Genomic DNA, 26,684 nt, shown 5'->3' with positions numbered 1-26,684 from the left:
CAGAAAATTTGGGCGTAAATCACAGAGCAGTCATGGTAAATATGTTCAAAATCATGGAGAAAATGACAGAGGGAGAATAAAGTCACTGAGATTTAAAAAAAAAGAACTGTCTTTAATAAAAGTATATTGTGGTGCCTGGTGCACACAGGTTCAGCAAAGAAGGACAAGACAATCATAACAAGCTTTGGGGGCCTGAAATGCACACACGAGGATCACACAAAGAGGGTGTGGGGCAGACAAGAGACATGTAGATTAAATTAAGTGCAACCGTACAACAAGTAAATAAGTGGAACAATAATTTAAATTAAGAAAAGAAAATTGTTCAATGTATGTCCTGTAGTAAATGCTAGCAGTTGGTATAGTACACATACACACACACGCACACACACACTGAATTTATTAACTGTTAACATAACTTTCAAGAAGTATTTAATCGAAGAGCTTAGTTTGATTCAGAACTTTTTTTTCTTCTCCAAAAAAAAGGACAGCAAAAATGTAATTATAAAAGAAGACTATCTCTCTTTGTGTAAATGAAAAGTTCAAAAACAAAGTCTCTGTGCTCACCGATTTCATCTGTTGTGGTACAAGTTCATTGTTTTTTGTATTTTTCTTTTCACATTTTATTGTGGTACAGCATGTTGTATGTTGAGAGGTTTGTTGGCTTAATGGAACACCGGTTTTCCCTAAGAACATTATGTTGAGAGAAAATGTACTCATTTTTGCCAGTATCAAGGGCTGCAACGGCTCCTGAGCAAAGTATGGTGTTGGAGCTAATTCAAATATGTAATTATTTATTCTAATTAATAAACAATACACTTTTTTTTTTTTAAATGCAAAATTTAAAGTTAATAAGGTAAACAATTTCCAATAAAATCACATACAGATGGAACACAATTTACTGACATGAGCAAAAATCGCGGACACTAGCAAAAGACACAGAATCTATGACACCCGCGACCACCGTGAATAAATTCTAAAATGTGCACCTTAAATTAAGCAAGAGGCTCAGATGGGGTCCTAAAATCTGTTGCACAGGAAGTGAGTGAATGGGTGTTGTGGTAGGATAAATGAGCTCTCAAGTCAAAGTGTGAAAATAAACCAACTAAGAATAATGAAAAAGAACTTGTCAAAAAGCTGGTTTGCTAATTAGGTAACACACTTTTACACCTGTAAAGAATACAGTACATGGCCAGTTTTATAACCTGAAGTTTTCCCTTTCGTGTGCCAGTAATGTGTGCTTTCTTTAATCTTACTTTCTTTACCGGGAATAATGGGCCTTTTTCTCTCCAGGTTATTAACAGTGGGCCAAGCCGTTTGCCTGGCTCAACAGTACACATTCTGCTTCCGAATCGGCTCGGAAGCAGCGGAGCTGAGATGGTACATGTTCAAGAGTCAGTGGTACGTGTTATTTATTTACCATGTTACAGTTAAAGATCTCTTATACAAGTTCTGTACAAGTAATACTGTCCAGGAATTCTGCCGTGTACCGTGTTCATACTGTGGATATATTACTGTAACCTTTTCATGATATTTGCAGTCATTCTGAGGGGTTCCTATTGCAGTCAAATATTATGGTTTTCCACACTTGTCTGTGCATTAACTTACTTGCCTGTGATTTAGTTTGTTGCTGTTTTTCTATAATTTCCAGTAATTTACTATGATGTTACTATTGTATACCACAGTAAACATACTACAGTTTAACAAAATTAAATAACTTGTTAGATTCTAGAGGTACTGTCTATTTTATCATATTCTGTCTATTTTACCATATAATATGCCAACATATGCCCTGTGGGTAATCAGTCTGGGGAGAACAAACATGTATGTCTGTCTGTCTGTATGTCTGACTGTCTATGTTCATATCCTCCAGGATAGTCCCCTATCCTATTCAAAAGTACATATGCAAACATTTCTGGAAAAGCAGAGAGAAGTTATAAAACAAGGGGGCAGTAATGCCTAGTGCAGAAAGGATTTTCTGTAAAGGATAAACAGCTATCTGTTGGGTATTTTGGCAGTTCATGTAGACTTTGCTCATTAAATGAATTAAAATGCTTTGGATCAGCAGTTTGTGGTTTCCATTTAACTCTTGGCAGGCATGCGTTTACATATTCCTCTAGATCTCTGTTTTAATTCTAATAACACCCATTTTATTGACCAGCAATTGCTTTATTTCTATTGAACTAGAGGCTCTAGAACCCCTGGAAGTTAAGTGCTTCCGTTAACTGCAGGCTAACATTTTGGCTAATGCAGTTGTCACTGTTGTGTCAAAGACATCTGTGTATGTGACTTGACTATGTTTTACCTTAGAGTGTAATAATGAGTGTTTGAAATTATGGAGGTATTCAATAATGCTAGTTCCCTGAAATACAAATACAATCAAAGTGACAGATTATGGTTTTACCAGTTGCATGGGAATTGTATCAGAAATTTAAAGCACCCCTGTGACCTAAAAGGGCTCTCAAAATTCTCTCCACATACCGCTGGCACAGTGGCTGTAAGAAATAAGGCAAAAACATTTTTTTTTTTTATTCATACTCCCACTGGGGGCAGTGTTGCAAGGAGACAGGTCAGTGGTTACACTCAGGTGTACCAGCTGTACACAGAGAGAGTACATGTCTGAGAGCCCTTTCAATGTCCTGTGAATGCAATGTAACAAATACATCATACTGTCCAAAGTACAGTTTCTAAAACAAAACAAACAGATTGGTTGCTAGCAGCGCAACCTTTAGGGGCCGAAATGTAACCACCCATTTTTTTCACAGCTACAGAAAATATTTACTTGGAGATATAGTCAAGACTGAATAATACACTGGCTTGCCATGCACTTGTAGTTTAAAAATATGTTGTCCACCCAATACTTTCTTTGCTGTAAAGATAGTCCCGTTCCATTTGTTTCTCCACTGTATATGCACCCTCTTTGTGCGGAACTGCTGCTGTTACATGTTGCCTCAGAGAGAGACACTTTCAAGCACAAAGACCATTTAGGCATTTTAATACCTGTAGACCAACATGTAGGGCTGCTCTATAGTGAAGTTTCAGAACACTTTTTAAAGAAATAACTATTGAGAACCATGAAAATGGTTTGGAAGGGTTAAATGACAGTGTTTATAGCTGTCTTACCTTTGTTTTCAATCATTCTGAGTGATTCTTCTTGTATAGTTTGTTTTAAGGTGCATTGATCTGAGTTTAGAAGTTGCTCTTCTTGTTGACAGCCAGCTAGATAAACCAAAGTGTATTTAAAGTAGTAAAAGCTAGTGCCATCTATTGAACACATACTGCATGTCAACAGGAAACTTGATCTTGACTGATGTTACATATGTCTGTGGTGGCAACTGGAATTGAAGAGCAGCTTGTGAACTCAGGCCAATAGCATCTAAGCACAGACTAAAGTAAAAGAAAAACATGTAACATTTGAATAACTGCAATAGGAACCACTCAGAATGACTGCAAACATCACAAAAAGGGCAGTATTACACAGAGAGAGAGAGAGAGAGAGAGAGAGAGAGAGAGAGATAGATATTGGAGAGGAGTGCTATAGTGGAAAATTAGTGACCCGAGGGAAGACTATTGTTACTGACAGGGGAGTATAATGCAGAAGTCCCAGCAATTATAGTCAAATCCATCTATCCACTAAAATATAAAGCACCTTTGACCATTGTTCCATAGTCCAATTTCTGTGTTCTTGTGCGTATTTGAGCTTTTTTGGCTTGTCCCCGTTTCGTAACAGAGGTATTCTTACTGCAACACATCCTTTAAGTCCTGATTTGTACTGTTGATTTGATGGACAACAACACCTGTGCCTTCTACCAGTTCTGTTGTCAATTCAATGCTTGTCTTCTTTCTATTCCTTAAGAATATTATCTTCAAGTATTGCTAATCCTTGTTAGACAGCTTTTGGGGTCTTCCCATCTGGGTTGATTATGCTTCGGATACCACACCTTGAAAATACAGTGGTGCGAGCTATTTCACTCAATGTCTTTCCTTCTTTATGCAATTCTATGTTGTTATAGTAGTAGAAAACTCTAGTGGAGGCTTTGAGTAAATTATTGATGCTCACTATGCATCAGAGTCACTAGGACTTTTGCACAGCAGTGTGTATATATATATATATATATATATATATATATATATATATATATATATATATATATATATATATATATGGATGGAAAATTTTATAACTTAAACATACTTACTCTTTAAATTCAACCATTGGTGGCCCCATAATTGTCATTATCTCGGCATATAGTTATTTAACGGAACCAGACAGGATGGGCAACAGCCCAAGTGCCGCAGTTTGCTGGAGTAAAGAAAGCCTGACTCAGCCAGGCTTGACCTTTTCCCAGCAGATATTTACAATTATGAGAATCTACTTTGGGGGGCCTGGTTACAGCCTGGGGGATGCGTAGTCTTCCTGCATGAAACTGCTGGCATGCAGAGGTGGTGTGTTATCAGGAAAGAAAAAGAAATAAAAAAGCATATTCATATGGCCTGTAGTTAAGCCTGGTAATAAAAAACCTGCTGACAATCCAGACCTCAGGACATATATATAGGAATTGTCTACATACAAAAACAAACAAAGGAAAGGCTCGAGCTGTTATCCTGAAATTCCTGAGTTTTCACCCAAAGGGACCATGAAACAAGCCACTGGAAAGGTGGAGGCAGAAAGGGAAAAAAGCAATTGCACCCCAGAGACCTGCACTCAAAACGCAAGTATGAGAATCATTCTGCCAGAGTCTGCTCTGAAAGACGTTGATGCTCTCCCCCCCTTTTTTAAAGCTGAGTTGGATTGTGAATAAACCTGGGAATTTACACTGGCTCCCACTGAATGCAATTTCCTTTAACAAAGACCTTCACGTCAACAAGCCAATGAAGCAATAAATAATTACATAATGGCTCGTCCGGGGCCAGTAGGCCTTGTGTGGTCGCATACCTGAGGTGTGTGTTTATGAGAAGAATAATGAAGTTGTTACCATTTCTCATTGTTTTTATAAAAATGCTTCGAAAATAAACTAAATAATTCAGCTTAGGGCGGCTCTGTACTGTAATGCAGCTGATATTTGTATTATGTTCTGAAGCATTAGAAAGTTTGAATAGATACTGGACCATTTCTGAAGCATTCAGGGGCGAAGGCAAAGCATTACTTACAGTATTTCTACCTGCACCATGAAACCAGTCTGTAAAAATTATTAAGCATGGAAAATGATCTTAGCATGGGAATCACCCTGATTTTTTCAGGTTGGGCAGGAAGGAGGGAACTGCACCTACCACAGAAACCCTACACCATGCACAATCCCACAGGATCGAGATAGCATATTCCGTACCATCGTCGCATTCTTCACCAAGTCGGTCAGGAAAGTCGTGGTAAGCAAGTTTAGTAACTAGGTATAGCCCTAAGAAATTAAAAAAAAAAAAAAAATCAGTAGAAATTTCCATCTGTCTACACCATCTGGTATCCCTTGAAATAATTCACCTATTACATAAACATTTTTGAGATGTCAAATCTTATTTGTGCATTGATTCTACTAAAAAGTAAGACTGACTCTTTGTTTTTCAATTATATTCAGGACTGCGACAGGCCAGGGAGGTCCTGTCTAATCATTACCTGCCGTCTGTCTTCATTGGCCAAAGAAGAAACAAGAAGTATAGATCTGAGGATTCTGCTCAATACGGAGATACTAAAGAAGGTGAGGACTTACTGACCCAATTTTTTTGTTCATTTAAAGAGTAAATATCTTTTATTTATTTATTTATTTATTTTTTTACATTCCTCTTAGATTTTTAATTGGTAGTTCTGGGTGTGAGGTTGGCTGGTGTTATTGCTTCTGCACTGCCCAGGGTAAGGGGTGACATTTTTTGTTAACCTTTCATGGCTCCTGCAATTTGGAAGCACACTTGCTTGAAAACTCCACAATCTGTGTCTGCTTTCAAATGAATACTTAGGACGAATTTACAAGAACTAAGTAAATCTCCCCCTTTACAGCATTGATTTGTTCATTATTGCATTATCTACTTTCTTCTATTTAATGATGATTTAATTATCCTGCAATGATTTATATTTAACCCGTCTAAATGTGGATATATACCCTTACGTCTGTGGCTGCAGTTTTAGGTTAGCACTCATTTTGGAAGGCTCTAATTTTGATTAAATAGCTACAGTGGCAGGGCTCTTAGCTGCTGTGCTCCACAGCTCTGGAATTCTCACCCCAGTAAAATCAGGTGTGACGAAACATCTTTTTTAATGTTAGGCCCAATCTTACCTTTTTGATGAGGTTTTTGGTTATTATACTTTTTTGTAGGGACTACTTTTGTAAAGTATCTTGGGAAAGTTGAATTGATTTGGAGATTTTTTTTAATACACTAGGATTTCTGGTGGAGGCATACACATTGTTGGTCCAAGTATAAATAAATAAAACAATGTCAACATTGTTTTAATTAATACAGGGACTGAGAGCTATAAATATACATTTAAATCCTCATTGTGTTTTTTTTTTTTTCCTACCCCAGCCAGGAATGATGCTCCTGGGTAATACATGTCATTTAATTCACTCCCTCTGTCTTGCTCACAGGACACCTCGTCAGTAATACAGTTTGTGACAAGGGGCAGTGTGATAGTGGATACCAGTCTCCGGGCGGCAGATGTCTCCAATGGGCTTTCAGAACATACCACTGTAAGTGTGCCTTCCTGGCCTGCTTCTTCTGTTTAACCTGTGATCAAGGGTGCAATTAATAGATACAAATAGACATTATGCACTGTTGTTATGTGGGATTGTCACAAAGACGGGTGGAGTGGGTGGCGTCAGACCAGAGCCAGGAAATAAACAAAGAGAGAGGTGGAGTTTGGTGGAGCTGAGCGAATGGTCTCGCTCAGCATTTAATAAATAAACAGACAGACAGAAAATAAATGGTTGTAACAATTACAAAAACACAAGGCACGGCACTGGCAGCCAAAACAAAGAGACAAACAAACGGACTAAACAAAACATGGTGAGCAGATATTTTGCTACTAATACTTTTTAACTATTATTATTATTGTTACCTCCATCTCCAATCCCATTCTCCACTCACCGAACACACAACCCTGAGTGAAAACATGCTGCTTTTATGCAGCTGTACCAAGACTCGATTGCTAATCAATCGTTCAGTTGGAGTCTCGGTACAACTGCACGTGAATTAATAAAGTGCAATTCCCCATGCTCACATATTATTACTTTTTACTTGCACATGAAGTGCTGTGCAATCCTCGTGCCTAAATACAAATATACATTTTAAACACTCATGTTACACAGACCCGTTTATATCCCGTGTACCAATGACTATACACTAACATTTAACACACCACACGCAAGATATCAGAAAATACACACAGGGGCGGGTACTTTGTCACAGGGATTAACTACAGTTCAGTCCCATTTGACTTTCCCTTTAAAGTATCAACTGTTCAGTAGGATCAAGAGATCCATGTTTTGCAAATGTTGCTGCATCAAGTATTTGTAAAGTATGGCTTAAATATGATATTATTTCAGAAGGGTTAAAGATTGTTGAGCACATTGTATTTAGGATTGTAGTTCAGGTTTTCTGTACCAGCTGTAGAAAATATGGTGGTCATAGTGTAATTTAATACTAATTTGCTTGCCAGGAAAAAAAAAAAAAAAAAAAAAAAAATTGTTTACATTAAGAACATTTTTTTACATATTAATTTTTTGTGTAACTTTGGGGATTTTATGCAAACGTCTATATTACTGATGGCCTCTCAAAACATGGTTCACTTAAGAGATGAATAGGCCACAATTTCCTAATGTTAACTGTGTGCTTGTGTGCAGTCCCAGGCTGTCTGTGTTTAGATGCCAGGGTTGATCCTGTTTGATCCTGCTTCCCTCGGTGGATTAAACTGGGTATTAGATTAGGTGACCCAGGCTCTGCCACTTCATATGCAAGTGAACCTTGCCCTTAGCCCCTCTTCAGAAAGGGTGCTGCTAATGCAGAGTGCTGCATTTCTCCTCTCATAATTAGGTTTGTTCATTCCCTTAATTAATTCTCTCTGCTTCTACTAGTCCCTTAACACATTGACACATGAGGTTTGCTGTCTTTCATGTCCTTCAATTTCCATCCCCTTTTTTTTGCAATAAGCAAGCACATTGTTTGGAATAAGAATGAGGAGTATCAAAAAAGGCCTTAGTAGAGTCCAAACCTGGCTTGAAAAATGAAATCTTTCTGTCAATTGGAACATGGTAATGCACTTTTATAGAACATATTTACTTCATCTACATGTTAAAACTAGATTGGCTGTCTAAGTTTCAGTGTTACAGAGCTATAGACAAACATCAAATGATTATTTTCTATGAAGGGCAACTATCAACTCGTATTTAAAATTAAATTGAATTAATTGATACTATTTTCAAACCAGCCTCCTTTGAGGCAAACAGAAGTGCCACATTGACACACATTGCTTTTTAAATTCATGGGGCTGTAAATTTGCATGGAAACTTGGGGGAGTTCTTTGTGGACATAAATTGCCCTCTGCAACTGTGAAATCAGAATTCTTTAAACTGCAGAAACTTGAAGGTGCATATTTTCTGTCAAGGACAGTTATTCTTGGGTCACAAGACTGGTGGTGTTAGCACAGGCCTTTTGATCTAGGAGACTGCCAAAGTGCACAGAGGACAAGAGTGCTTTTGGCCCTTGACACTGTTGCATTTATCACTGCCTTTGTTGGTGACCCCAGCCCCATAACCTCCAGGTTCCACAGAGACTGCATTGTTCAAATGCAGTGTGCACATGCACCTGTTCCAAATATGGGAGCCAGATAATGTTTTCCAGCTTCCTCTGCTTCATTACCAGCCCTATTATTGTATTTTCCATGCTTATACATTTTATGACGCTCTCCCCTGTGATTGTAATTTGTTAGATTCATGTTAATGCGATCCTTGTCGGCGAGCGCAGATGGCGCTGGGTTTATTGTGTTACAGTGGGAGACGGCATGTTCTCTTTCATCTAGTCCCATCTACTAAGACTGGAACATGTGTATGGAAAGGGCCCTAGACGTGACGGGCTCTTGTGTCACATGTGCAAACATGTATCTTACGCACTGTTTTGCATGATCTTTCTTTTTTTATTCAATCTTATCCTTCTTCAAGGAGTCCTAACCAGTGCTTTAAAATAACATTTCGTGAGAGTCAGCTTTTTAACTTCTTACTGGTCCTCTTTTTTGTGCTGAAAATCTTTTGGCTGACATATTGTGGTCATAAAGACCAAATGCTTCAAGATACTGGCTTCATACTCTGTACACATCTGTATTCCATGATTCTCTAGGTCAGCATCAATTATGGGTGTTGTACAAGAGAAAACTATGTTATTTTACAAAGCCGCCACCGCCACAGTGTCAAAGCCTCACTTCTCAGACCCCATTTGAGGTAGTGACTTCAAATCTTTAAGTCAAGTTCCATTACCAGGGTTGTCCTGTAAAAATGAACTGTTTCACTGCTGCATTCTTTTAACCACTGACCAGACAGTGTCAGTGACACAGATATTTTTTCACATATCCATTGTACTTTGTGTTTAAAAACGATTCCATCAAGACGCCATTCCCCTTACATTAAGTGCCTTTAAAATTAAGCATAGTACAGAATATTTTGACCAGTCATGTTTCAAAATCAAACATACTTTTCGTATAAGCTATAAACTCTGTCTTGAGTCAGTTACAAGATTCCTTTACAAGTTTCAAAGTGATATTTTTTTTTTCTTTTTCATTTTCTCAACCTTAGTTCATGCTACATTTGGATAAAATGTTCATAGAGAGGTTGTATGCTCTGGGAACAATATTCCAGTTCTGTTTGGGTTACATGGAATAGGTTGGGACTGTTCAAACCTACTGAAGATTGTTTTGCTAATTTGAAACTGTAGCAAATAATGATTTGTTATATATAGTGGCTCTCAAAAGTATTCCCCCCCCCCCCCCCCCCCCGGACTTTTCCACATTTTATTGTGTTACAACACGGAATCAGGAGTTTTTGCCACTGATCAACACAAAAAAGTCCATAATGTCAAAGTGAAAAATAAAATCTACAAGTTGTTCTAAATTAATTACAAATACAAAACAGAAGATAATTGATTACATAAGTATTCACCCCCAAGAGTCAGTATTTGGTAGAGGCGTCTTTGGCAGCAATTACAGCCATGAGTCTATTTGGATAAGTTTCTACCAGCTTTGCACATCTGGACACCTCAATTTTTGCCCATTCTTCTTTGCAAAATTGCTCAAGCTCTGTCAAGTTGGATGGGGACCTTTGGTGAACAGCAATTTTCAACTCTTTCCACATATTCTCAATTGGATTGAGGTCCGGGCTTTGACTGGGCCACTCCAGGACATTGACCTTTTCGTTTTTAAGCCACTCCAGTGTGACTTTGGGCTTTTGTTGCCGTATGCACAGTGTCTCCCAGCTCAGCCGTGGAAGACTGTAACTCCTTTAGAGTTGCCATAGGCCTCTTGGTGGCCTCCCTGACTAGTGCCCTTCTCGCCCGGGTACTCAGTTTTTGAGGACGGCTTGTTCTAGACAGATTCACAGTTGTGCAATATTCTCTTCTTAATAATGGACTTTACTGTGCTCCAGGGGATTTTCAATGGCTTGGAAATGTTCTTATAACCTACCCCTGATTGTTGCTTTTGAAGAACCTTATTCCGGATTTGCTTTGAATGTTCCCATCTTCATGATGTAGTTTTTGTTAGGAAATGTACTAACCAATTGTGGGACCTCCCAGAGACAGGTGTATTTAACCTTAAATCATGTGAAACACCTTCATTGCACACAGGTGGACTCCATTCAACTAACTATGCGACTTCTAAAGACAATTGGATGCACCAGAGCTTATTTAGGTGTGTCATAGCAAAGGGGATGAATACTTATGCAATCAGTTATTTTCTGTTTTATATCTGTAATTAATTTAGAACAATTTGTAGATTTTATTTTTCACTTTGACATTATGGACTTTTTCTCTGTTGATCAGTGGCAAAAACTCCTAATTTAAATCCATTTTGATTCCATGTTGTAACACAGTGAAATGTGGAAAAGTCCAAGGGGGGTGAATGCTTTACTCAAGTATGAGCTCTGGATGTACCTATCTGTATATGGTGCACAGCGATAAGCCATTCTACAGATATTAGTTGCAGCCATACCCCTAATTATTTAATTGAACCAATTCCTTGTGTGTAAAGAGTATCATCTGAGCTGCAACAATAAAGGTACCAGACTACTACACACCTTTATTCAGGTATTAATCTGGTATTCATTAAATTAATAACCTCTAACGCCGAATGTGGAATGGCCCTTCACGGAGTTGCCAACACCTGCTGTAAATACTATGCTTGACTGTAAACCTGTCAACTATCTGTATATCTGCTGCAGTCGGCACTCACATATCTATAAAATGTTGACTTCAGTGTCGGTTAAAAGAGTGTGACCCATATCTGATTATTTCATTTTGGCCCGTTCCAACCCTTGTCTGTTTTTCAGGGAACATAAAAAATATACAATGTCAAAAATACATAGCTGAAAGGACTGTGTTTTAAAATAAGCAGGCTTCCATTTAGATGTACTGTATCCGTTTGTTGGTGTGTGTGTGTGTGTGTGTGTGTGTGTGTGTGTGTGTGTGTGTGTGTGTGTGTGTGTGTGTATATATATATATATTTAACAGAAGTAGTATTTTAATTCAGAATGATATGATTCTGAAAATATCACTTGCCAAAACTAGAGACGTCACGTTAACTGTAATACAATTTAGCAAAACCAAAAGATAAAACAACAACACAGTTTCCAGAATTAAAACAGTACCCCAAGTCAGTATTCCAAATTGCAGAATATAGTGCTCGATAACCCTAATGTGACAGTTCACTTGCAAATGAAAATGCACAAAAGCTCACAGATTAAATAAATAAATAAATAAATACATCACAGTAGCTAGAACTGTTTAATGATTAACTGTTACATTACCCTAGACTGTCACGTTCGCTTTGCTTTGGCTGTATTTTCGTCAGGAGAAACTAGAGGAAGCACTGTGTAACTGCACAACAGACAGACTGATTTGACATTAGAGACAAAAATTCAGACTGTGAGAATATTCAGACATATTGTAACATCGAAGAGATTTGTATGGCAAAACTGGTGTCATAGTCAGAAATCACATGGGGCGGATAAGTGCATTAATTTGTTACATAAATGTAATGGTGATTGATTTTATTCTTAATAAAAGGGCGGTAAAACACGACAGACGCGTATCTGAGTAACGGATATCCGAGTGCTGACTGTATAATAGCTGCTGTGTCTCATGTCTGTTTCAGGTGGTGTTTGAAGCCCTGCACAATCTGGAGCCTCGTGGCTACGTGGTTGGTTGGATCATCGCCATCAGCCTCTTAGCGGGGATTCTCATTTTCCTGCTGCTTGCGGTCCTGCTCTGGAAGGTAAGCATGGGGAGTGGACCGAGATGAAATGGAAAGTCTGCAGTGGACTGTGGAATCTGTAACGCTTCAAAGTGTTGCTAACCTGTGTCAGCTGCTTTTAACTGCCAATAATTCAGATTCACAAAGGGAAAACTTGAAACACCAAGTGACATGTTTATTGCACTTTTGTGATGGGGCTAAGGCTGATTTTCAAAAATACAAGTAAACAACTCAAGACATTGTATTCAGGGCTAGAATTAACCACAGTACTGTTGTTACTCTGGTAAGTTTCTTTTCTGCTATACTTTTAACCCTTCAAAGTACAAGGGACAGATGTGTCCTACAAATAAAATTATGCTAACTTTCATATTTTTGCAGTGAGGTATACAAAACAGGGTTTAAAATGTTCTGACAGGTTGGATCAGGTCATTCAAATTGTCAGTTTCCTCGTGATTCTTGAGTCACTCGCAGATGTACAACCGCTCAATTCCTTGTGTGTAAAAGATTCTCATCTCAGCTGCAACAATAACGGTACCAGACTATTGTAGACTCATGCTAGCATTACGTAGGTTTTTTTTTTAACCTTTTTCTGACCATGCATAGTACATTTACTCACTTTCTATTACAAGCCACAGTATTTACATTGGTTAGCTTAACTGTTTGGGAAATCAGATAAATGAACTCTCCCATGTGTAACTTGCAATTAAGAACACACATGCTAGGACTATATGTTCGTATGTATACATTAACTACTGATAATGCATTTTCTAAATACTTTTCATGAAATGATTACTTTGACAAACATGCATAAATAACTGCTACTGTTTTTAACTTACACACACACACTCACAAAATCAAACATATGTAAAGTATTGTATTGCAAATCAAGCACAAGGATTTGTGATTGCAAGGGCCTGATAAAAATGATAAATTAATAGTGTTTTTGCTTTCATCATCAGCTTTCCACCCGTTTAACTATCAGCTGTACTTTCTAGTGTCACGCCTTGGTAAACCAGTAATTCCAAATGCTGAAATGCAATGTTATTCAGGGGCCCTGTCCCTCTGTATCCACAAACACACATTTAGTGAGACCAGCTTTTACCAAGCATATAAGGGTCACAAACAGAGCTGGTAGTAATTTACACTTTATCCACTGGGATAAAGAGAACATGCCATCACTCACTTCAAAGGGAACTTTGAAATAGGAAGCACATTGGTGTCTGTGATTCTAAACACCCTGTGCAAAATCCATTCTTCCCCTTGTTTTTTGTATTTTCTACTTGAAATCTCACAGCTGAGCCTTGGAATGCTGAGACCTTTTTTTTTTTTTTTTTGTGGGTTCTGCCAAAATAAATTCCCGAGTGGTGCATCCGGTAAAGGCACTGTGTAGGATGTGCCCTATAGCCTGGAGGTTGCTGGTTCGAGTCCAGACTATTCCACTGCCAACCGTGGATGAGAGCTCCCAAGGGGCGGCGCACAGTTGGTCGTACATCGCCCGGGTGGGGAGGGTTTAGGTCGGCCAGGATGTCCTCGTCTCACCGTGCACGAATGACCCCTGTAGACTGGTCGGGCGCCTGCAGACTTGCCTGTAAGCTGCCCAGAGCTACAAAGTGAAAAAAAAAAAAAAAAAGGTTGGCTGATGGCACACGTTTCTGAGGACAGCGTATGTTCTTGCAGTTCCTGAGTCAATGCAGGGGTGGTAGTGGTGAGCTGAGCCTAAAAAATAATAGATTGGCTATTCTAAATTGGGAGGAAAACAGGGTAAAAATCAATTGCCGACTACTAAATTAAACAAAACAAAAAACATTCAAACCTGACCCCTGACCTCTGAGCTGGATCCCTGTCAGTCGACTTCCAGGACAAACCTTATTTATAAATCCTATCATTTATACGGTCCAATTACATAACCTACCAGCTCATTACCAGTGGTTTGAAACTTGAGTGGGCCCCATAAATTTGGACACAAACAAATACGAGCTTAAGCCAATTTCTGCTACAGTCTATGTTTTTATATTATACACCTATAAATTATTGTACATGTGTATAATACAACAATGTACAGTAACCCTAAAGATGACATAACTGAAGTTCAGAAGTAGAGAATGAGCACTTTGCCTCAACACTGTGTGTGTTTGGAGACTTTCCTAATTTTCCTTGTCGGCTTAAGTACTTACTGTAGGCCTGGTCCTCCAGCACGTCCCTGAAATAAAAAAAAGATACAGCTAATTAAAAGCAGCCGTATTTATTTACAGAATTAGCCACAACACCGTCTCCATAGCTACATTTAGCTACATTTATGTTTTGGTGTTGTAATACTGTATAGTTTTTTTTATAAAAAAAAAATACTTTTTTTTTTTTTAAGTGATTGTCAAATGTCCAAAATAAAACTGGATACCACTGTTTTAAGAAACAGTTCTCTGGATCTCTTTCTCACCCTCTTTTCTATCTCTACAGATGGGCTTCTTTCGTCGGAGGTATATAGAGATTATCAAGGCAGAGAAGAACAGAAAGGAGAGTGATGAGAGCTGGGACTGGGTACAGAAGAGCCAATGAACAGACACTTGTGTCACGTGACACCTAAATGTTGTCCTGTTCTCAATCTTGAATCTTCCATATGTGGAAGAAAATAATCTTCTCCAGATTTTTCGGAGGCTTGATAATTGTATTTTTTGCTTTAAAATTGTGTTGTGCTGACAGCTGGGAACTATTCCTGAGGCAATCATGTGACCCAATTGGAGGAATTTGTACTTCCTGTTAGAATTGGAATTTGAACTCTGGAAAGAGAAGAACTGCTAAGGAAGGGGGTGGATGTTATGAAGACATATGTGGTAAAAAAACCCTCAGGGTATTGAACTCTTGTTAGCAAAACCTATTTTTTATACATATATGCCTTTTTTTTGTACTGAATGTGTCTGTCAGGAAAATGTGTTTGTCAGTAATGTTTTTTATTTTTCTGTTGGACATATATATATATATATATATTTCAAAGCACTGATGACTTGTTAAAGCCTTGGTTACATAAAAATATGTATGTTCAGAATATTTTTGACTAGAGAAAATAGAAACGAGAGGATATGTTTTTTTTTTTTTTTTTTTATTGAAATGTCCACTGGTAACTGGCTGGTATTTCAACAAAATAATGTATCATGTGACAAAATATTTTGAGAAACATTTTAATAAATGCCTCTCTGTGAATTAAGGTCAGGGTTAAGTATCAAACTTTAAAATAAGTGGTTAAAACTATAAGAAACTCTAAGCCAAGTAGACAAAAGCTTCGGCTGAGACATTCATTGATATAATCAAATACTACATGACTTTGGTCTGTATTGTAAGTTAGTTGTAAAGGAAAGTTTGATTAACAAGTGTTTTTTAAGCCCGTTTTGGTTAATGAAATCAAGTTTGCAGTTTTCAAAGAACTGTTTAAACTAAGAATGTTTATAAACATTCCTAAAAAAAAAGTATTAAAAAAAAAAAAAAAAAAAAAAAAAAAAAAAAACATTACTTCACAAATGTTTTATGGATAAGACCTTAGTTCCTTATAGTTCTAACATCAGAATTTAAATTTATAAATGATATACAAATATAAAAGTGGCTGTACCTGACTAATTAATAATCAGGTTACAATGTAGTATATTGACCAAATATGTATGTTTACAGCAGTCAATAAGACTTTAATGCTAGTTCACGCAGTACATGTTTTTAGCTAAACTTCCATCAGCATAGCAGGCTCAGGGTTTTCACCTTGGGGAAACCCTCTTAGGATATGCAGGAAATGTACCCTGGGAACTCCATACTGATAAGCTAAGTACTGGGCGTCATCGTCAATTGTGTTAGTTTCTCTATTAGTCAACTTCCTGTAAAGGTGTTTAGGATAAAGTATTGTTGAGTATTTTGCCCCACACGCCTTCCATCTGTTCTCTTTTAGCTCACAGTAAATAGCTACTCTGCGCTACAGTGACCCCAACTGGGTGAGTTTGAGGTGGACTAGCAACCGGACTCTCCTCTGGTTACAGCTTACCAACGCCATCTACTGATCAATGAGAGCGTTGCATTAGCAAAGGCAAATCTGTCATTGATTGTTCTACCTAAAGGGAACAGCTGACCCAATATGACAGTACAAATGTCTTGACAGAGTTGCATTGTTAAAGTACAGTTATTTTTATGGGATAGGGATGTGTATAATTTTGGTGGCCTAGTGTTAAATGACTTGCATTAGAAATACACATGACTTGTTCTGTGGGTTTTCTCATTGCCTAGCCTTGTATAATATTGGAAACTTTGAGAAAACTAATTTTAATCAATCTGCGGAGAGATGACAAATAGCAGTTCAAAAATGATAACTGTAAGAAAAAGGCTGGTTACAGTGGTTGCGCATCAGAAATGTTCTTAAATTGTAAGAATTGTATTGAGTAGAATTTTAGCTGTCCACTCAGGAGACAAATGTGGAAGAATTTTCTGACAAAAAAAAAGGTTTTGGAATGCTTATTAATGGAACAGTTTGATCTGCTTAGTGAGGGTCTGATGGGTTATAATTGAACGTCGTTGTGATAAGCAGGATTTGTAGAAATGTGGAACTGATATTTCCAGGGTGTTGCAGGTGGGTTTAAATAGACCTTCTTCTCCATATGAATCTATTGGACTGATCTGCAAACTCAAATCTCAATTAATTAACCTGTGTCTAGGCAGGCTTCATAACATGTGTAGGAACACAGTCAGTTGAGGTCTTTGTCAAGCACTTTGTCATTCAACAAACTGGTATATGGTAAACAGCCAAGCAGCAGTGATAGAAATGAATCAAAGAGAGACTGAGGACATTTTACTGACACCTTAATTTGATGGAATGGTTTACAACTTTGCCAAGTCATGTAGTCTGATGAATGTTCACCAATGTGTATCAAAAGCATTCAGATAAGAGTGAGTTGGATTTTAGAGTGATGTTTTTATGTATGGGATGTGGGGGCAGGGATATTTTATCATCCAGAAAAAGGGGGATTCATGGTTAATGAATGGAAGACCTTCCAAATTGAACCAGTTGTATTAAGTTTGTTTGTTACACCAGCTACAGTATTGATATATATATATATATATATATATATATATATATATATATATATATATATATATATATATATATATATAATTTTTTTTTTAAGCTACTTCCCCCAAAGCAGATTTCTGAAAGATTGTTCTAAGATGAGAAGCAGCATAGCGACTATTAAAAAATAGTTTTTATGATTTGAAAGTCATGTGTGTGTGTTGTGCTTTTACACAAACACACGCACAATCTTTGTTTACACATACCACTAAGTTAAGCTTTGGCAGCAGGATAAATTGTTTCATTGTGGCTGGGGATTATTGCAGGAGGAGCAGGGAGGCACTGAATACAGATCAGCAAACTGATGAGGATATTGTTATAATGTGACCAAGTTGATAGCATAACCTAGGTGCTTGAAGATTGTGGACATTGTGGGTTTTGACGGCTGGCCAATTATTACTCAGCCCATAATTTCTTTAAATATTTAACGAGTTACCTGGGCTGAGCTAGCCACAAGTGAAGCAAACAATATACAGTACTAGTCCCATTAAATCCAGTCAAGGACAGACAGACACTGCAGTGGTTCAGTGTTGATGTAAAGTGGCTAAACTACACTGTTGGGGAAACCAGACACTGGGCAACAAGGTTCTAGGCCCACACCACTATGGCTCAGAAAAGGCAACGTAGCTAACAACTAGATGACATTGCGTTAATTACTCAATATGGCCACTGGCAGTCTCAAGAAAGATTAATTACCCAGTGTAGTAAAGCTAATGCTATAAAATGCTCTCAAAAAATCTAATCCAGGCGGGTTAATATAAAAAAGAAGAGACGAGTGATACTTTATTCTTTCGGTCAATGATAAGTGAGCTGAAGTCCCAGTGCTTCTTCATTGACTCTGATTTGCTCAGCAATACAGTGCAGAGCTGGCAGGAAGTGAATGGTCGAGTGTCAATGGAAACTGTTGGAGGGGAAACTTGGAAGTCAGTGAGATCCGTGCTTTATAGTGAGTGGGGAATTGATTACAAAAAGGCAAGGTACTGTATCTTGATTGAAATACAGTAAATGCCTACCTCCGCTCCAAAAATACCACTTGAAACAATGTCTACTATACAGAGCCCTGCCAGATACACTACAAAGGTTGTATGTTTTTTTAGTTACAGGAAATAAAACAGGTTTTTGGCAGTGGTGCAGTATACTGTAACAGTTTTTCATAAGGGAAGTCAGAGCTTGGCGCTCTCCTGTGACTTGAAAAAGAAAAAGCAGGTTATTATTAGATCCTGCTAGGCTGAACTGAGTCAGTATTGAACAACACCGCGTTGTCTCACATACTGTACAACTTGTAAAAATACAGTATACTTGGTATAAAGTTATATTTTGGTCACTCACCTTGATCCTGTATTATATCATAATATAAGCAAGGATAGTGTGGTTTGTTAAAGGTCAACATTTATTTATTTTTAATTTTTTTTTTTTTTTTTTGCAGAGCAAACTTTGGATAAATAATCAAGTTTTTTAAAAATAAACAAATAGCTCTCATCAGTTACCTTCTCAAACATCGCTTTGTGGTTTACTGTAGATCTTTGTGTTTTCCAGACACAGGAAAGGGAACTATAGTGTTGTGATAAAATAAAGCGAGTGAAAATAAATCCTTGAAAACAAAACAAACAACAGCAGCAACAACAAATCACAAAAGGAGCTTGTGAAAAAGTGGTTCTGTCAATGATTGCTGAGAAACAGTTTAAAGGCATATCTATCACACATTAAGGAGTTAATAGCTGTATTTCTACAAAAACAGTTTTCGATGTGCAGCGTTTAGTGTGCCAGAGAAGGTTTCTCCTCCTTTTATTTGAAAGACAGTGTCACTTTATCAAATAAATATGGTTCCTGTATAACATCTTCATTCATCCACCCGTCTTTTTAAAATCTTTGTAAAACTATGAGGCTGCAAGTAAGATGGTTATGTTTTCTTGAAAACTAAAGTACATGAATATGGAAAGGAACTGTGCTTATAATTTAACAGTATTATACAGATATTTCTGTAAGTGGTGCAGATCACTTTGAAAACTTTAAATATAGAAGCTGATAAGTGTTCATGTTTACAGAATTTCTTATGAATGTTGATTTAAAAAAAAATTATAATAGTATGCATACCGGTATATGTATAGTTTTCTGGTATATACTGGCACCCTGTACTTTACTAAAATGCCTAAATCTACAGCGCTGAAGAAAAACAAAAAATTAAAACCAGGTGTGCTGCATCACATTTTTAAAATGATGTACAAATAATACAATACTGTTTGCATCAGAATTATGTTTATACAGCTGGTTATAGTTACATCAGTCTGTCTTGATGTATGTTTTCATTTTAAGGTAAGGATGGGGTGAGCCTTGATGGGCCAAAAGACCTCTTTTCAATCTGAAACATTTCTTATGTGCTTATATAAATCTAGCTTGTTCTGTATATGTTAAGGTATTTCTAATAGTTTTTCTTTATTTTTCTGTAATCCAAGTTTAAAATCTGTCAAACAGTTGTTTCAATCTTTTTGTACAGGACAAAGACAAACAAAACTAAATAATGTAACAGTTAAGAGCATTTGGTGGCAACCTTTACTATCAGTATTTCTTTAGTTTAAAAAAAAGTGTTCCTGTTAACAGGTTATAGTCTGACTCGATAAATTAATCTGACATGCATTTTTTTATAAGAGATGTTTTATTGTGCAGTTTTGGGTTCTGACTTCTAAAACTGCAAAGTGATTTCTCGTATAATAAATAACAGACATCATGCACACAATGTACAATAATGGATCACAAATACAAAGATTGTACTTCGGAACTACTGTTAAATATAAGTGTGTGTGTGTGTGTGTGTGTGTGTTTTACTTTAGAACTACAATGTATGTTCTGTAGGATAGGGTGACATTTATTCACAGGATAAGATAAAATACAGCTCAGAGGAGACACATGCAACTGCAGTTCAGTGGCATATCATTTAAGCCACATTCTCCTGAGGGAAGATAACTCAAGATAACTTGTACTTGAGCACATTGAGTTTATTAATTGTCTGATACCATTATAAATATTATTGTTACAACTGATTCCATTACTTTGTATAAACAGAGCATTGTATTATAGACCAGCACCAGACAAGCAGATGTAGACTTTACAGCAATACAGTCCCATTTTGGTTTCTTGGAAAGCTCAGGGTTTATTCAAATAATCTAAACATTGGTGGATCTATATATGTTTTAAATCACTAAACAGGCATTTTACACATGCTTACAGACAGAAATGCTATTAGAGACCCACACGCACTGTTTTCATAACATAATTACATTTTCTTTGTTCTGTTTTTTAGCCCCGCTGCTGTTTAGATCAATTGAATAGACTCCCAAATCTTTTATAATAGTGTATATACACCCAAAAAACAAAAAAAAACAAAACAAAAAAAAAAAGACCCTAGAGGAAACACTGTGACGTATATTTTTATAAAAAATGATCGATTTATATATATATATATATATATATATATATATATATATATATATATATATATATATATATATATATATATATATATATATATATAGATAGATAGATAGATAGATAGATAGATAGATAGATAGATAGATAGATAAATTTAAGTATATGTATTCTTTTTGGAAACAGTCCAATGTACATAAGTACTTGCTGGCATATTATCATGTTTAGTTATTATTATCCGAGTCAATATGCATTACAAAATGCTTTAATGAAGGCAGAGCCCTTTGAAGAACATGGTTACTGGGAACCTATAGCGATCCAGTAAACCAGGTTTGTTTTGACCAAAATCACTAATTCAGTTTACGTTATTGTTTTAGCTTATGGGGGAAGAAATCATAAAGCTTACTTTTGAAGACATTGCTATTGCAGTAGGCATGACATAATCTGCAGGGGTTACCGCCATTACATTTGAATTATTAATGGTTTCATAGCATAGCTTTAGAAATTTCAAGTCATTTGGAACCCTTGTGAGAATTAGTGGTTACGTATTCCGAATGCAAACTGTGTTGTGAGTTCTTGAAGGAGTATGTCGGGGAAGGGAAGAACATGTTCAATTATTTACTCATAATTCTGTAAGATACAGCTTACATTAATGTTTTGGTCAGCTTCTGAATGTGTTGAAAGTAAAACTTGACCTTTAAGACATGAAGACTGAATAGAAAACGCTGCCAGGATTTCAAATTGTATTCTCTTTTATCATGTCACATTCGCCTGAATTTGCACAGCATCAAACACCGCCTCCAGTTGGCTATAATGATTTTGGATTTGTAAAATAAAATTTATAAATAAATAAACTGCTGTTACTAAATAATTATTCTTTGATATAATATTATGAATCTATATATGATGATGTGCAAGCTAAAGTTCAAGCTGCATTTATATATATATATATATATATATATATAGCAATTGCCATTTTCAAATAAAACAATAGTTTCACACTGTTTCTGTTGATGATGTTCCATGTGTCTGGGTTTTTATATGTACTGTTAACATTTGATAATGTACTACAGCTGGTTTTCAAATACCACTGTTAGCACTAATCTTGGACTACTGAATGTTACCTGAATTTCAAAAAATATACCAGTGTCTGTTACTTCAATAGACTGTGGGTTACAAGCTGTGGGTTACATAGGGGTATGACAGGCAGCGTGAACAGAAGAGATGCTCCTATTTGAAGGTCAAAGCACCTTATGGCAAAAAATATAAAAATCAAAAAACAATATAATTGCAAACATCAAAAGCAAAGAGATAGTAAAAAAAATAAACTTTGAAACTGTCATTTAAAGCTATTTGCTGTAATTTCTAAGCTTTTTTTTTTTTTTTTTTGTATATTTCTTAATTGATGTTTCTGCTAAAATCATTGTTTATCAGGCTTTATAATGCCCCTTTGCAACCCTGGCAACTGCTTCTGAAAAGACTTAAAATCATTGTTTTTTTTTTTGTTTCGTTTTTAATGAAGTGGTTTTAGAAAAGATTATTAAGCTAAGGGTAAGCGATTGTAGTTTCTGCAATTGTGAGATAAAACCTCCATTTGGAAATTTAAGTTTTAAAAAAAAGAAAGAAAACTCAATGGTGTGTTCATGTAAGCTCTCATGGTCCACTCTCCTTTAATGAGCTGTTGTTGCGAAATTTCATAGATCAGCCTATTAATTATTGGTGGAGGGGGGACCATTTTTCATAAGATAGTCTTTGAAAATAATTTTGGGCAGACCATAACTCATGGGGGACAAAACTTTTGCGCAAGGTGGGGACTACATTTCATAATGAAATTTAGCCTGGGGGGTTAGGAAACCATATTTCACGTGACTCCGTCATTTGTCAAAAATGTATATACATATAAATCCCAACTGAGTTCATCTTGTTGTATTATGATTGTTTAAGGATACACAAACTCAACACTGCCCCCTTGAGGCAAAATAAATGTACAATGGCTGTTGAAAGTTTAGAGGATGCAAATTAATTAAAGGAACATATTAATTATCCTATTTACATCTTAGCGCTTGAAGCTTGATACAGTGAATGCTGCCATGATTCTATTTCTGTGGAATTGAAAAATGGGTTTACTTCCATCTCATTGTGTAGAATTAACTGTGGGTTTGATCTCTTAATAAAAATAGGAGTACATCTCAGATTGAAATAAACACTTTGAAAAGCTGGGCTTCAGTTTTACAGTGATTCCAGTACAGCTCCCAAAGGGATTGCATTCCTGCTTCAGGGATACACCAGGAGCACAGATGAGGCTGGGAATATTCCTTTATATATTCCAGTGCTTGTTTATTATCCAAAGGGGCCTCTGAGAGTCTTGCCCAGAAGATAGCATTCCTTACATGCAGAGGAGGAGAAATATGTTGATGAGGTATTCACAAATGAGGGGAACTTTCAGAAGAATAACATACTTTTAGAAATCACCCTTATAAAAAGTTTCCTATAGTAAAAGCACAGTTGTGTGTAATTAAGCACACAGATAGTGAAAGTGCGGTAATCCATAGGTAAGCAATTTAAAGCACAGATAGTTGGAAAAAAAAAATGAAAAGTGGAAAATTACTGTGAAAATATATCAAAGCAAACTTTATGAATGGTGCTTGTGATATATAGAATTTGAATATGAGTGGGCCATTTAGAAATACTGTAGTGAACCCAATTTTCAACTTTGCACTACCAAGACCAAGAAAGATGCATTAATTTATGTAGCTGCTGTTAGTTGCTTTGCAAAAGTCATTTTCCAATAAAGTCCAATGAACATGGAATCATTTTCATGATGAAGCTGGAACAGAACTCTGCTCAACATTCAAACAAGGAGATTATAGAGACTACACTAAATGCTTTTTCAGGGTGCTATGCCCTCAAATGGGCACATACATTTGGTGGGTAGTTTTAACTTGTGCAGTTGCTGAAGTAAAGTCAAACCTGGTTAATATCACTCCTGTTTATCCCAGTCTCTATTTATTATCACCACAATGAAATATCTGAGACAGTCTATAATGAAAGTCAATAGAGACAAGCTCCTAATAATATCACTGGTTATTATGATCTTACTCCACTTAATATCACTATATGTGTGTCATATTACTGATTATAATGAAGGGGTTGACTTTAGTCAGTTTCCAAAAATACACTCAGCAGCACAGGTGTAAAAGGAGGCTATGTGGTCCAGTGGTTAAAGAAATAGGCTTGTAACCAGCAGGTCCCCAGTTTAAATCCCAGCTCAGCCATTGCATTGTGTGACCCTGAGCAAATCATTAAACCTCCTTGTGCTCCATCTTTTGGGTGAGACGTTGTTGTAAGTGACTCTGTAGCTGATGCATAATTCACACACCCTAGTCTCTTGTCTTGTGCTAAATAAAGATTATTTATTTATATATATATATTTAAAACTAGGTGACAAAGAAAATCATATAAAAGGTTTTGAGAAGAAAAAAAAAAGTTTTCCAGGGGAGCAGTCCTTGATGTATTGGTTGTCACACTATCTCTGTTTTTTTTTTTGTTTTTTTTTTTTATTGACTTGAAACTTTAAGTCAACAAACAATGGCACTGTTACAAATGACTGAATAAATGTATTTAAAATTGTATTGTGAAGACCCTTCATATACATCTGTGATGACCATCTTTGGCTTTTTATTTGACAGTTGGCGTCATCATTTTCTACACTGCAGCATGTGTTACAAAAAGTATTTCACACGTTGAAACAAACCCAAACTAGAATAAAGGGAGTTAAAAGTTATGGTTGAGCTATAAATTATTGCAGCAAAAACTAACAAGACTTTTTGACCCCTTCTTAGTGTATTTTTTTTACATTTGGGGAAAAAAATAAAGCATGGTTTGCCTACAGTTATGTTTAATTTTATCCAAACATGTCTTGAGTGAATAATTTTGATGGGATACAGTCACTTTGTACCACTGTACAGTTTAGCTAGAAACTACATGCTTAAGTACTATTATAAAAAATAATGGGACACAGTGATCAACAGCGTTGTGAACTTAAGTATCTCATTGCATATTGCTTGCGCCAAAGTTTTCAAGTGGCAAAAAATAAAATATGCATTTTTCTAGACCAAGCTCGGGGAGTAGCAGTCGAAAAAGGTCATAAAAAATGAAGCAGCTGGAACATATATATATCAAATAGGGGTTTCTATAGTTTAGGTCTATGATATACAGTACAGTACTTTTTGCTATCAGTTGTGTTTTATGTCTACCACTGAGCGTCGCTGTTGCACTGTTTTATTTTTTACACAGTCTCCACCTGTGCTGTGTTTGTTTGTTTGTTTGTGTGTGTGTGTGTGTGTGTGTGTGTGTGTGTGTGTGTGTGTGTGTGTGTATATGTGTGTGTAGAGCTGGCGGGAGGTTTGTGTACGGTAAGGAAACTCTGACCGTACCTAAACATATATTGTTGTTTTAAAAATGGAAATGTTCATATTCCAGATGTAATGTGAATAAGCCAACAACAATATGTGTTTTCTGTCACTGTGAGAATGGTTGATTTTCGTATTAAATTTTAAATACTACAGTCGAAACCAGTTCTGGTACAGACAGCACTTGTTCTAAAGAGCAGTTTATTAGGGTAAAATGAATAATCCACTCTATGGAGCTATACACTACAGACAGAAATATGCTTTAAACTGGTGTCAGCTTTTGACAGTAGCACACAGTGTAGATAGAAAATTTTAACATGTCTTTTTCCCCCAGATTTAACTTAAATCTTGTATTTTTTCTTAGAGTCAACTTAAATCTTGTATTTTTTTCCCTCAGATTTGTAAATGTTGTGACAATAAATAAAAAAAAAAAACAAAAAAAAAAAAGTACATTTAGATAGAATTTATAAATCTAGTTACAACATTTTGGTAAATTTTTTACCAAATTTGAACTTAACTTAAATCTGGAGTTTCTATGCAAATGAGCTCCGCCCGCTTTGTGCTTTCACACGATTTGATTGGCTCTTGTAATGTTAATCGGGGAATATGGACATTTTAACATTACAAGAGCCAATCAAATCGTATGAAAGCACAAAGCGGACGGAGCTTCTTTGTATACAAACTCCAGATTTAAGTTAAGACATGTTGAAATATTAACACTTTCGTTAGAAAAATCAGCCTCAAAATAAACACTGCTTTTTTTTTTTTGATAGATGTTTGATGCTTCTTTAAAACTTTTTTGGTTTTTAGAAGTGGAACGTTAACTTGTTTTAGTTAGGGAGTAACATTTCCTTTTTTGGCTCACAGTTAACATAAGTGTAAATTCATAACTTTGTTAAAAACAGAAATTAATGAAAAGGCTTTATGTATTCTGAAACGCAAAATGATGGGGTGCAATATGTATAAAATACAATGTACTAAATTACAATACATGGTGTAGGATTCGAGATTATTATTTTATACAGTAGAATTTTGTTTCAGTATCTATATTCTGTAGTTAGTTTATATTAGTTCAGCGATTGTCTGTTATGGCCTATGATACCTATTTTTGTCATATTTTGACTGTGATCACAAGCCACAGACAGTGACACTGTTTAATATTTTCAAAGATGATAAATTACAAACATTACAATAACATACAGTAGACTAATGATTGATAAGATTGCATTACATAAAGCAAATAAGACAGATAAGGCAGATAAGACTTCAGCAATGAATATGGAAAAATAAATGTTTCTTTACTCACCATTCCATCAGTTGT

At 36.2% G+C, this 26,684-nt stretch overlaps 1 protein-coding gene across 1 annotated transcript in view; it reads left to right on the top strand.

Annotated features, from left to right (window-relative positions):
- The window catches only part of LOC121314705 (integrin alpha-9-like), a 133,778-nt gene extending 116,286 nt beyond the window's left edge, over positions 1 to 17,492 (top strand). Inside the window, exons 23-28 of the mRNA XM_041248247.1 lie at positions 1,291 to 1,398; positions 5,239 to 5,364; positions 5,568 to 5,687; positions 6,570 to 6,671; positions 12,335 to 12,454; positions 14,888 to 17,492. Of these exons, the coding sequence (XP_041104181.1) occupies positions 1,291 to 1,398; positions 5,239 to 5,364; positions 5,568 to 5,687; positions 6,570 to 6,671; positions 12,335 to 12,454; positions 14,888 to 14,986 (675 nt within the window). The 3' untranslated portion in view covers positions 14,987 to 17,492. The remainder of the gene's footprint in view (positions 1 to 1,290; positions 1,399 to 5,238; positions 5,365 to 5,567; positions 5,688 to 6,569; positions 6,672 to 12,334; positions 12,455 to 14,887) is intronic.
- The last annotated feature ends 9,192 nt before the right edge of the window (positions 17,493 to 26,684 follow it).

This window comes from Polyodon spathula, chromosome 4, assembly GCF_017654505.1.
Source record: "Polyodon spathula isolate WHYD16114869_AA chromosome 4, ASM1765450v1, whole genome shotgun sequence".
NCBI classification, from domain to species: Eukaryota; Metazoa; Chordata; class Actinopteri; order Acipenseriformes; family Polyodontidae; genus Polyodon; species Polyodon spathula.
Note: the sequence above shows the minus strand (reverse complement) of the source record. Positions and strands in the feature narration are given on the sequence as shown.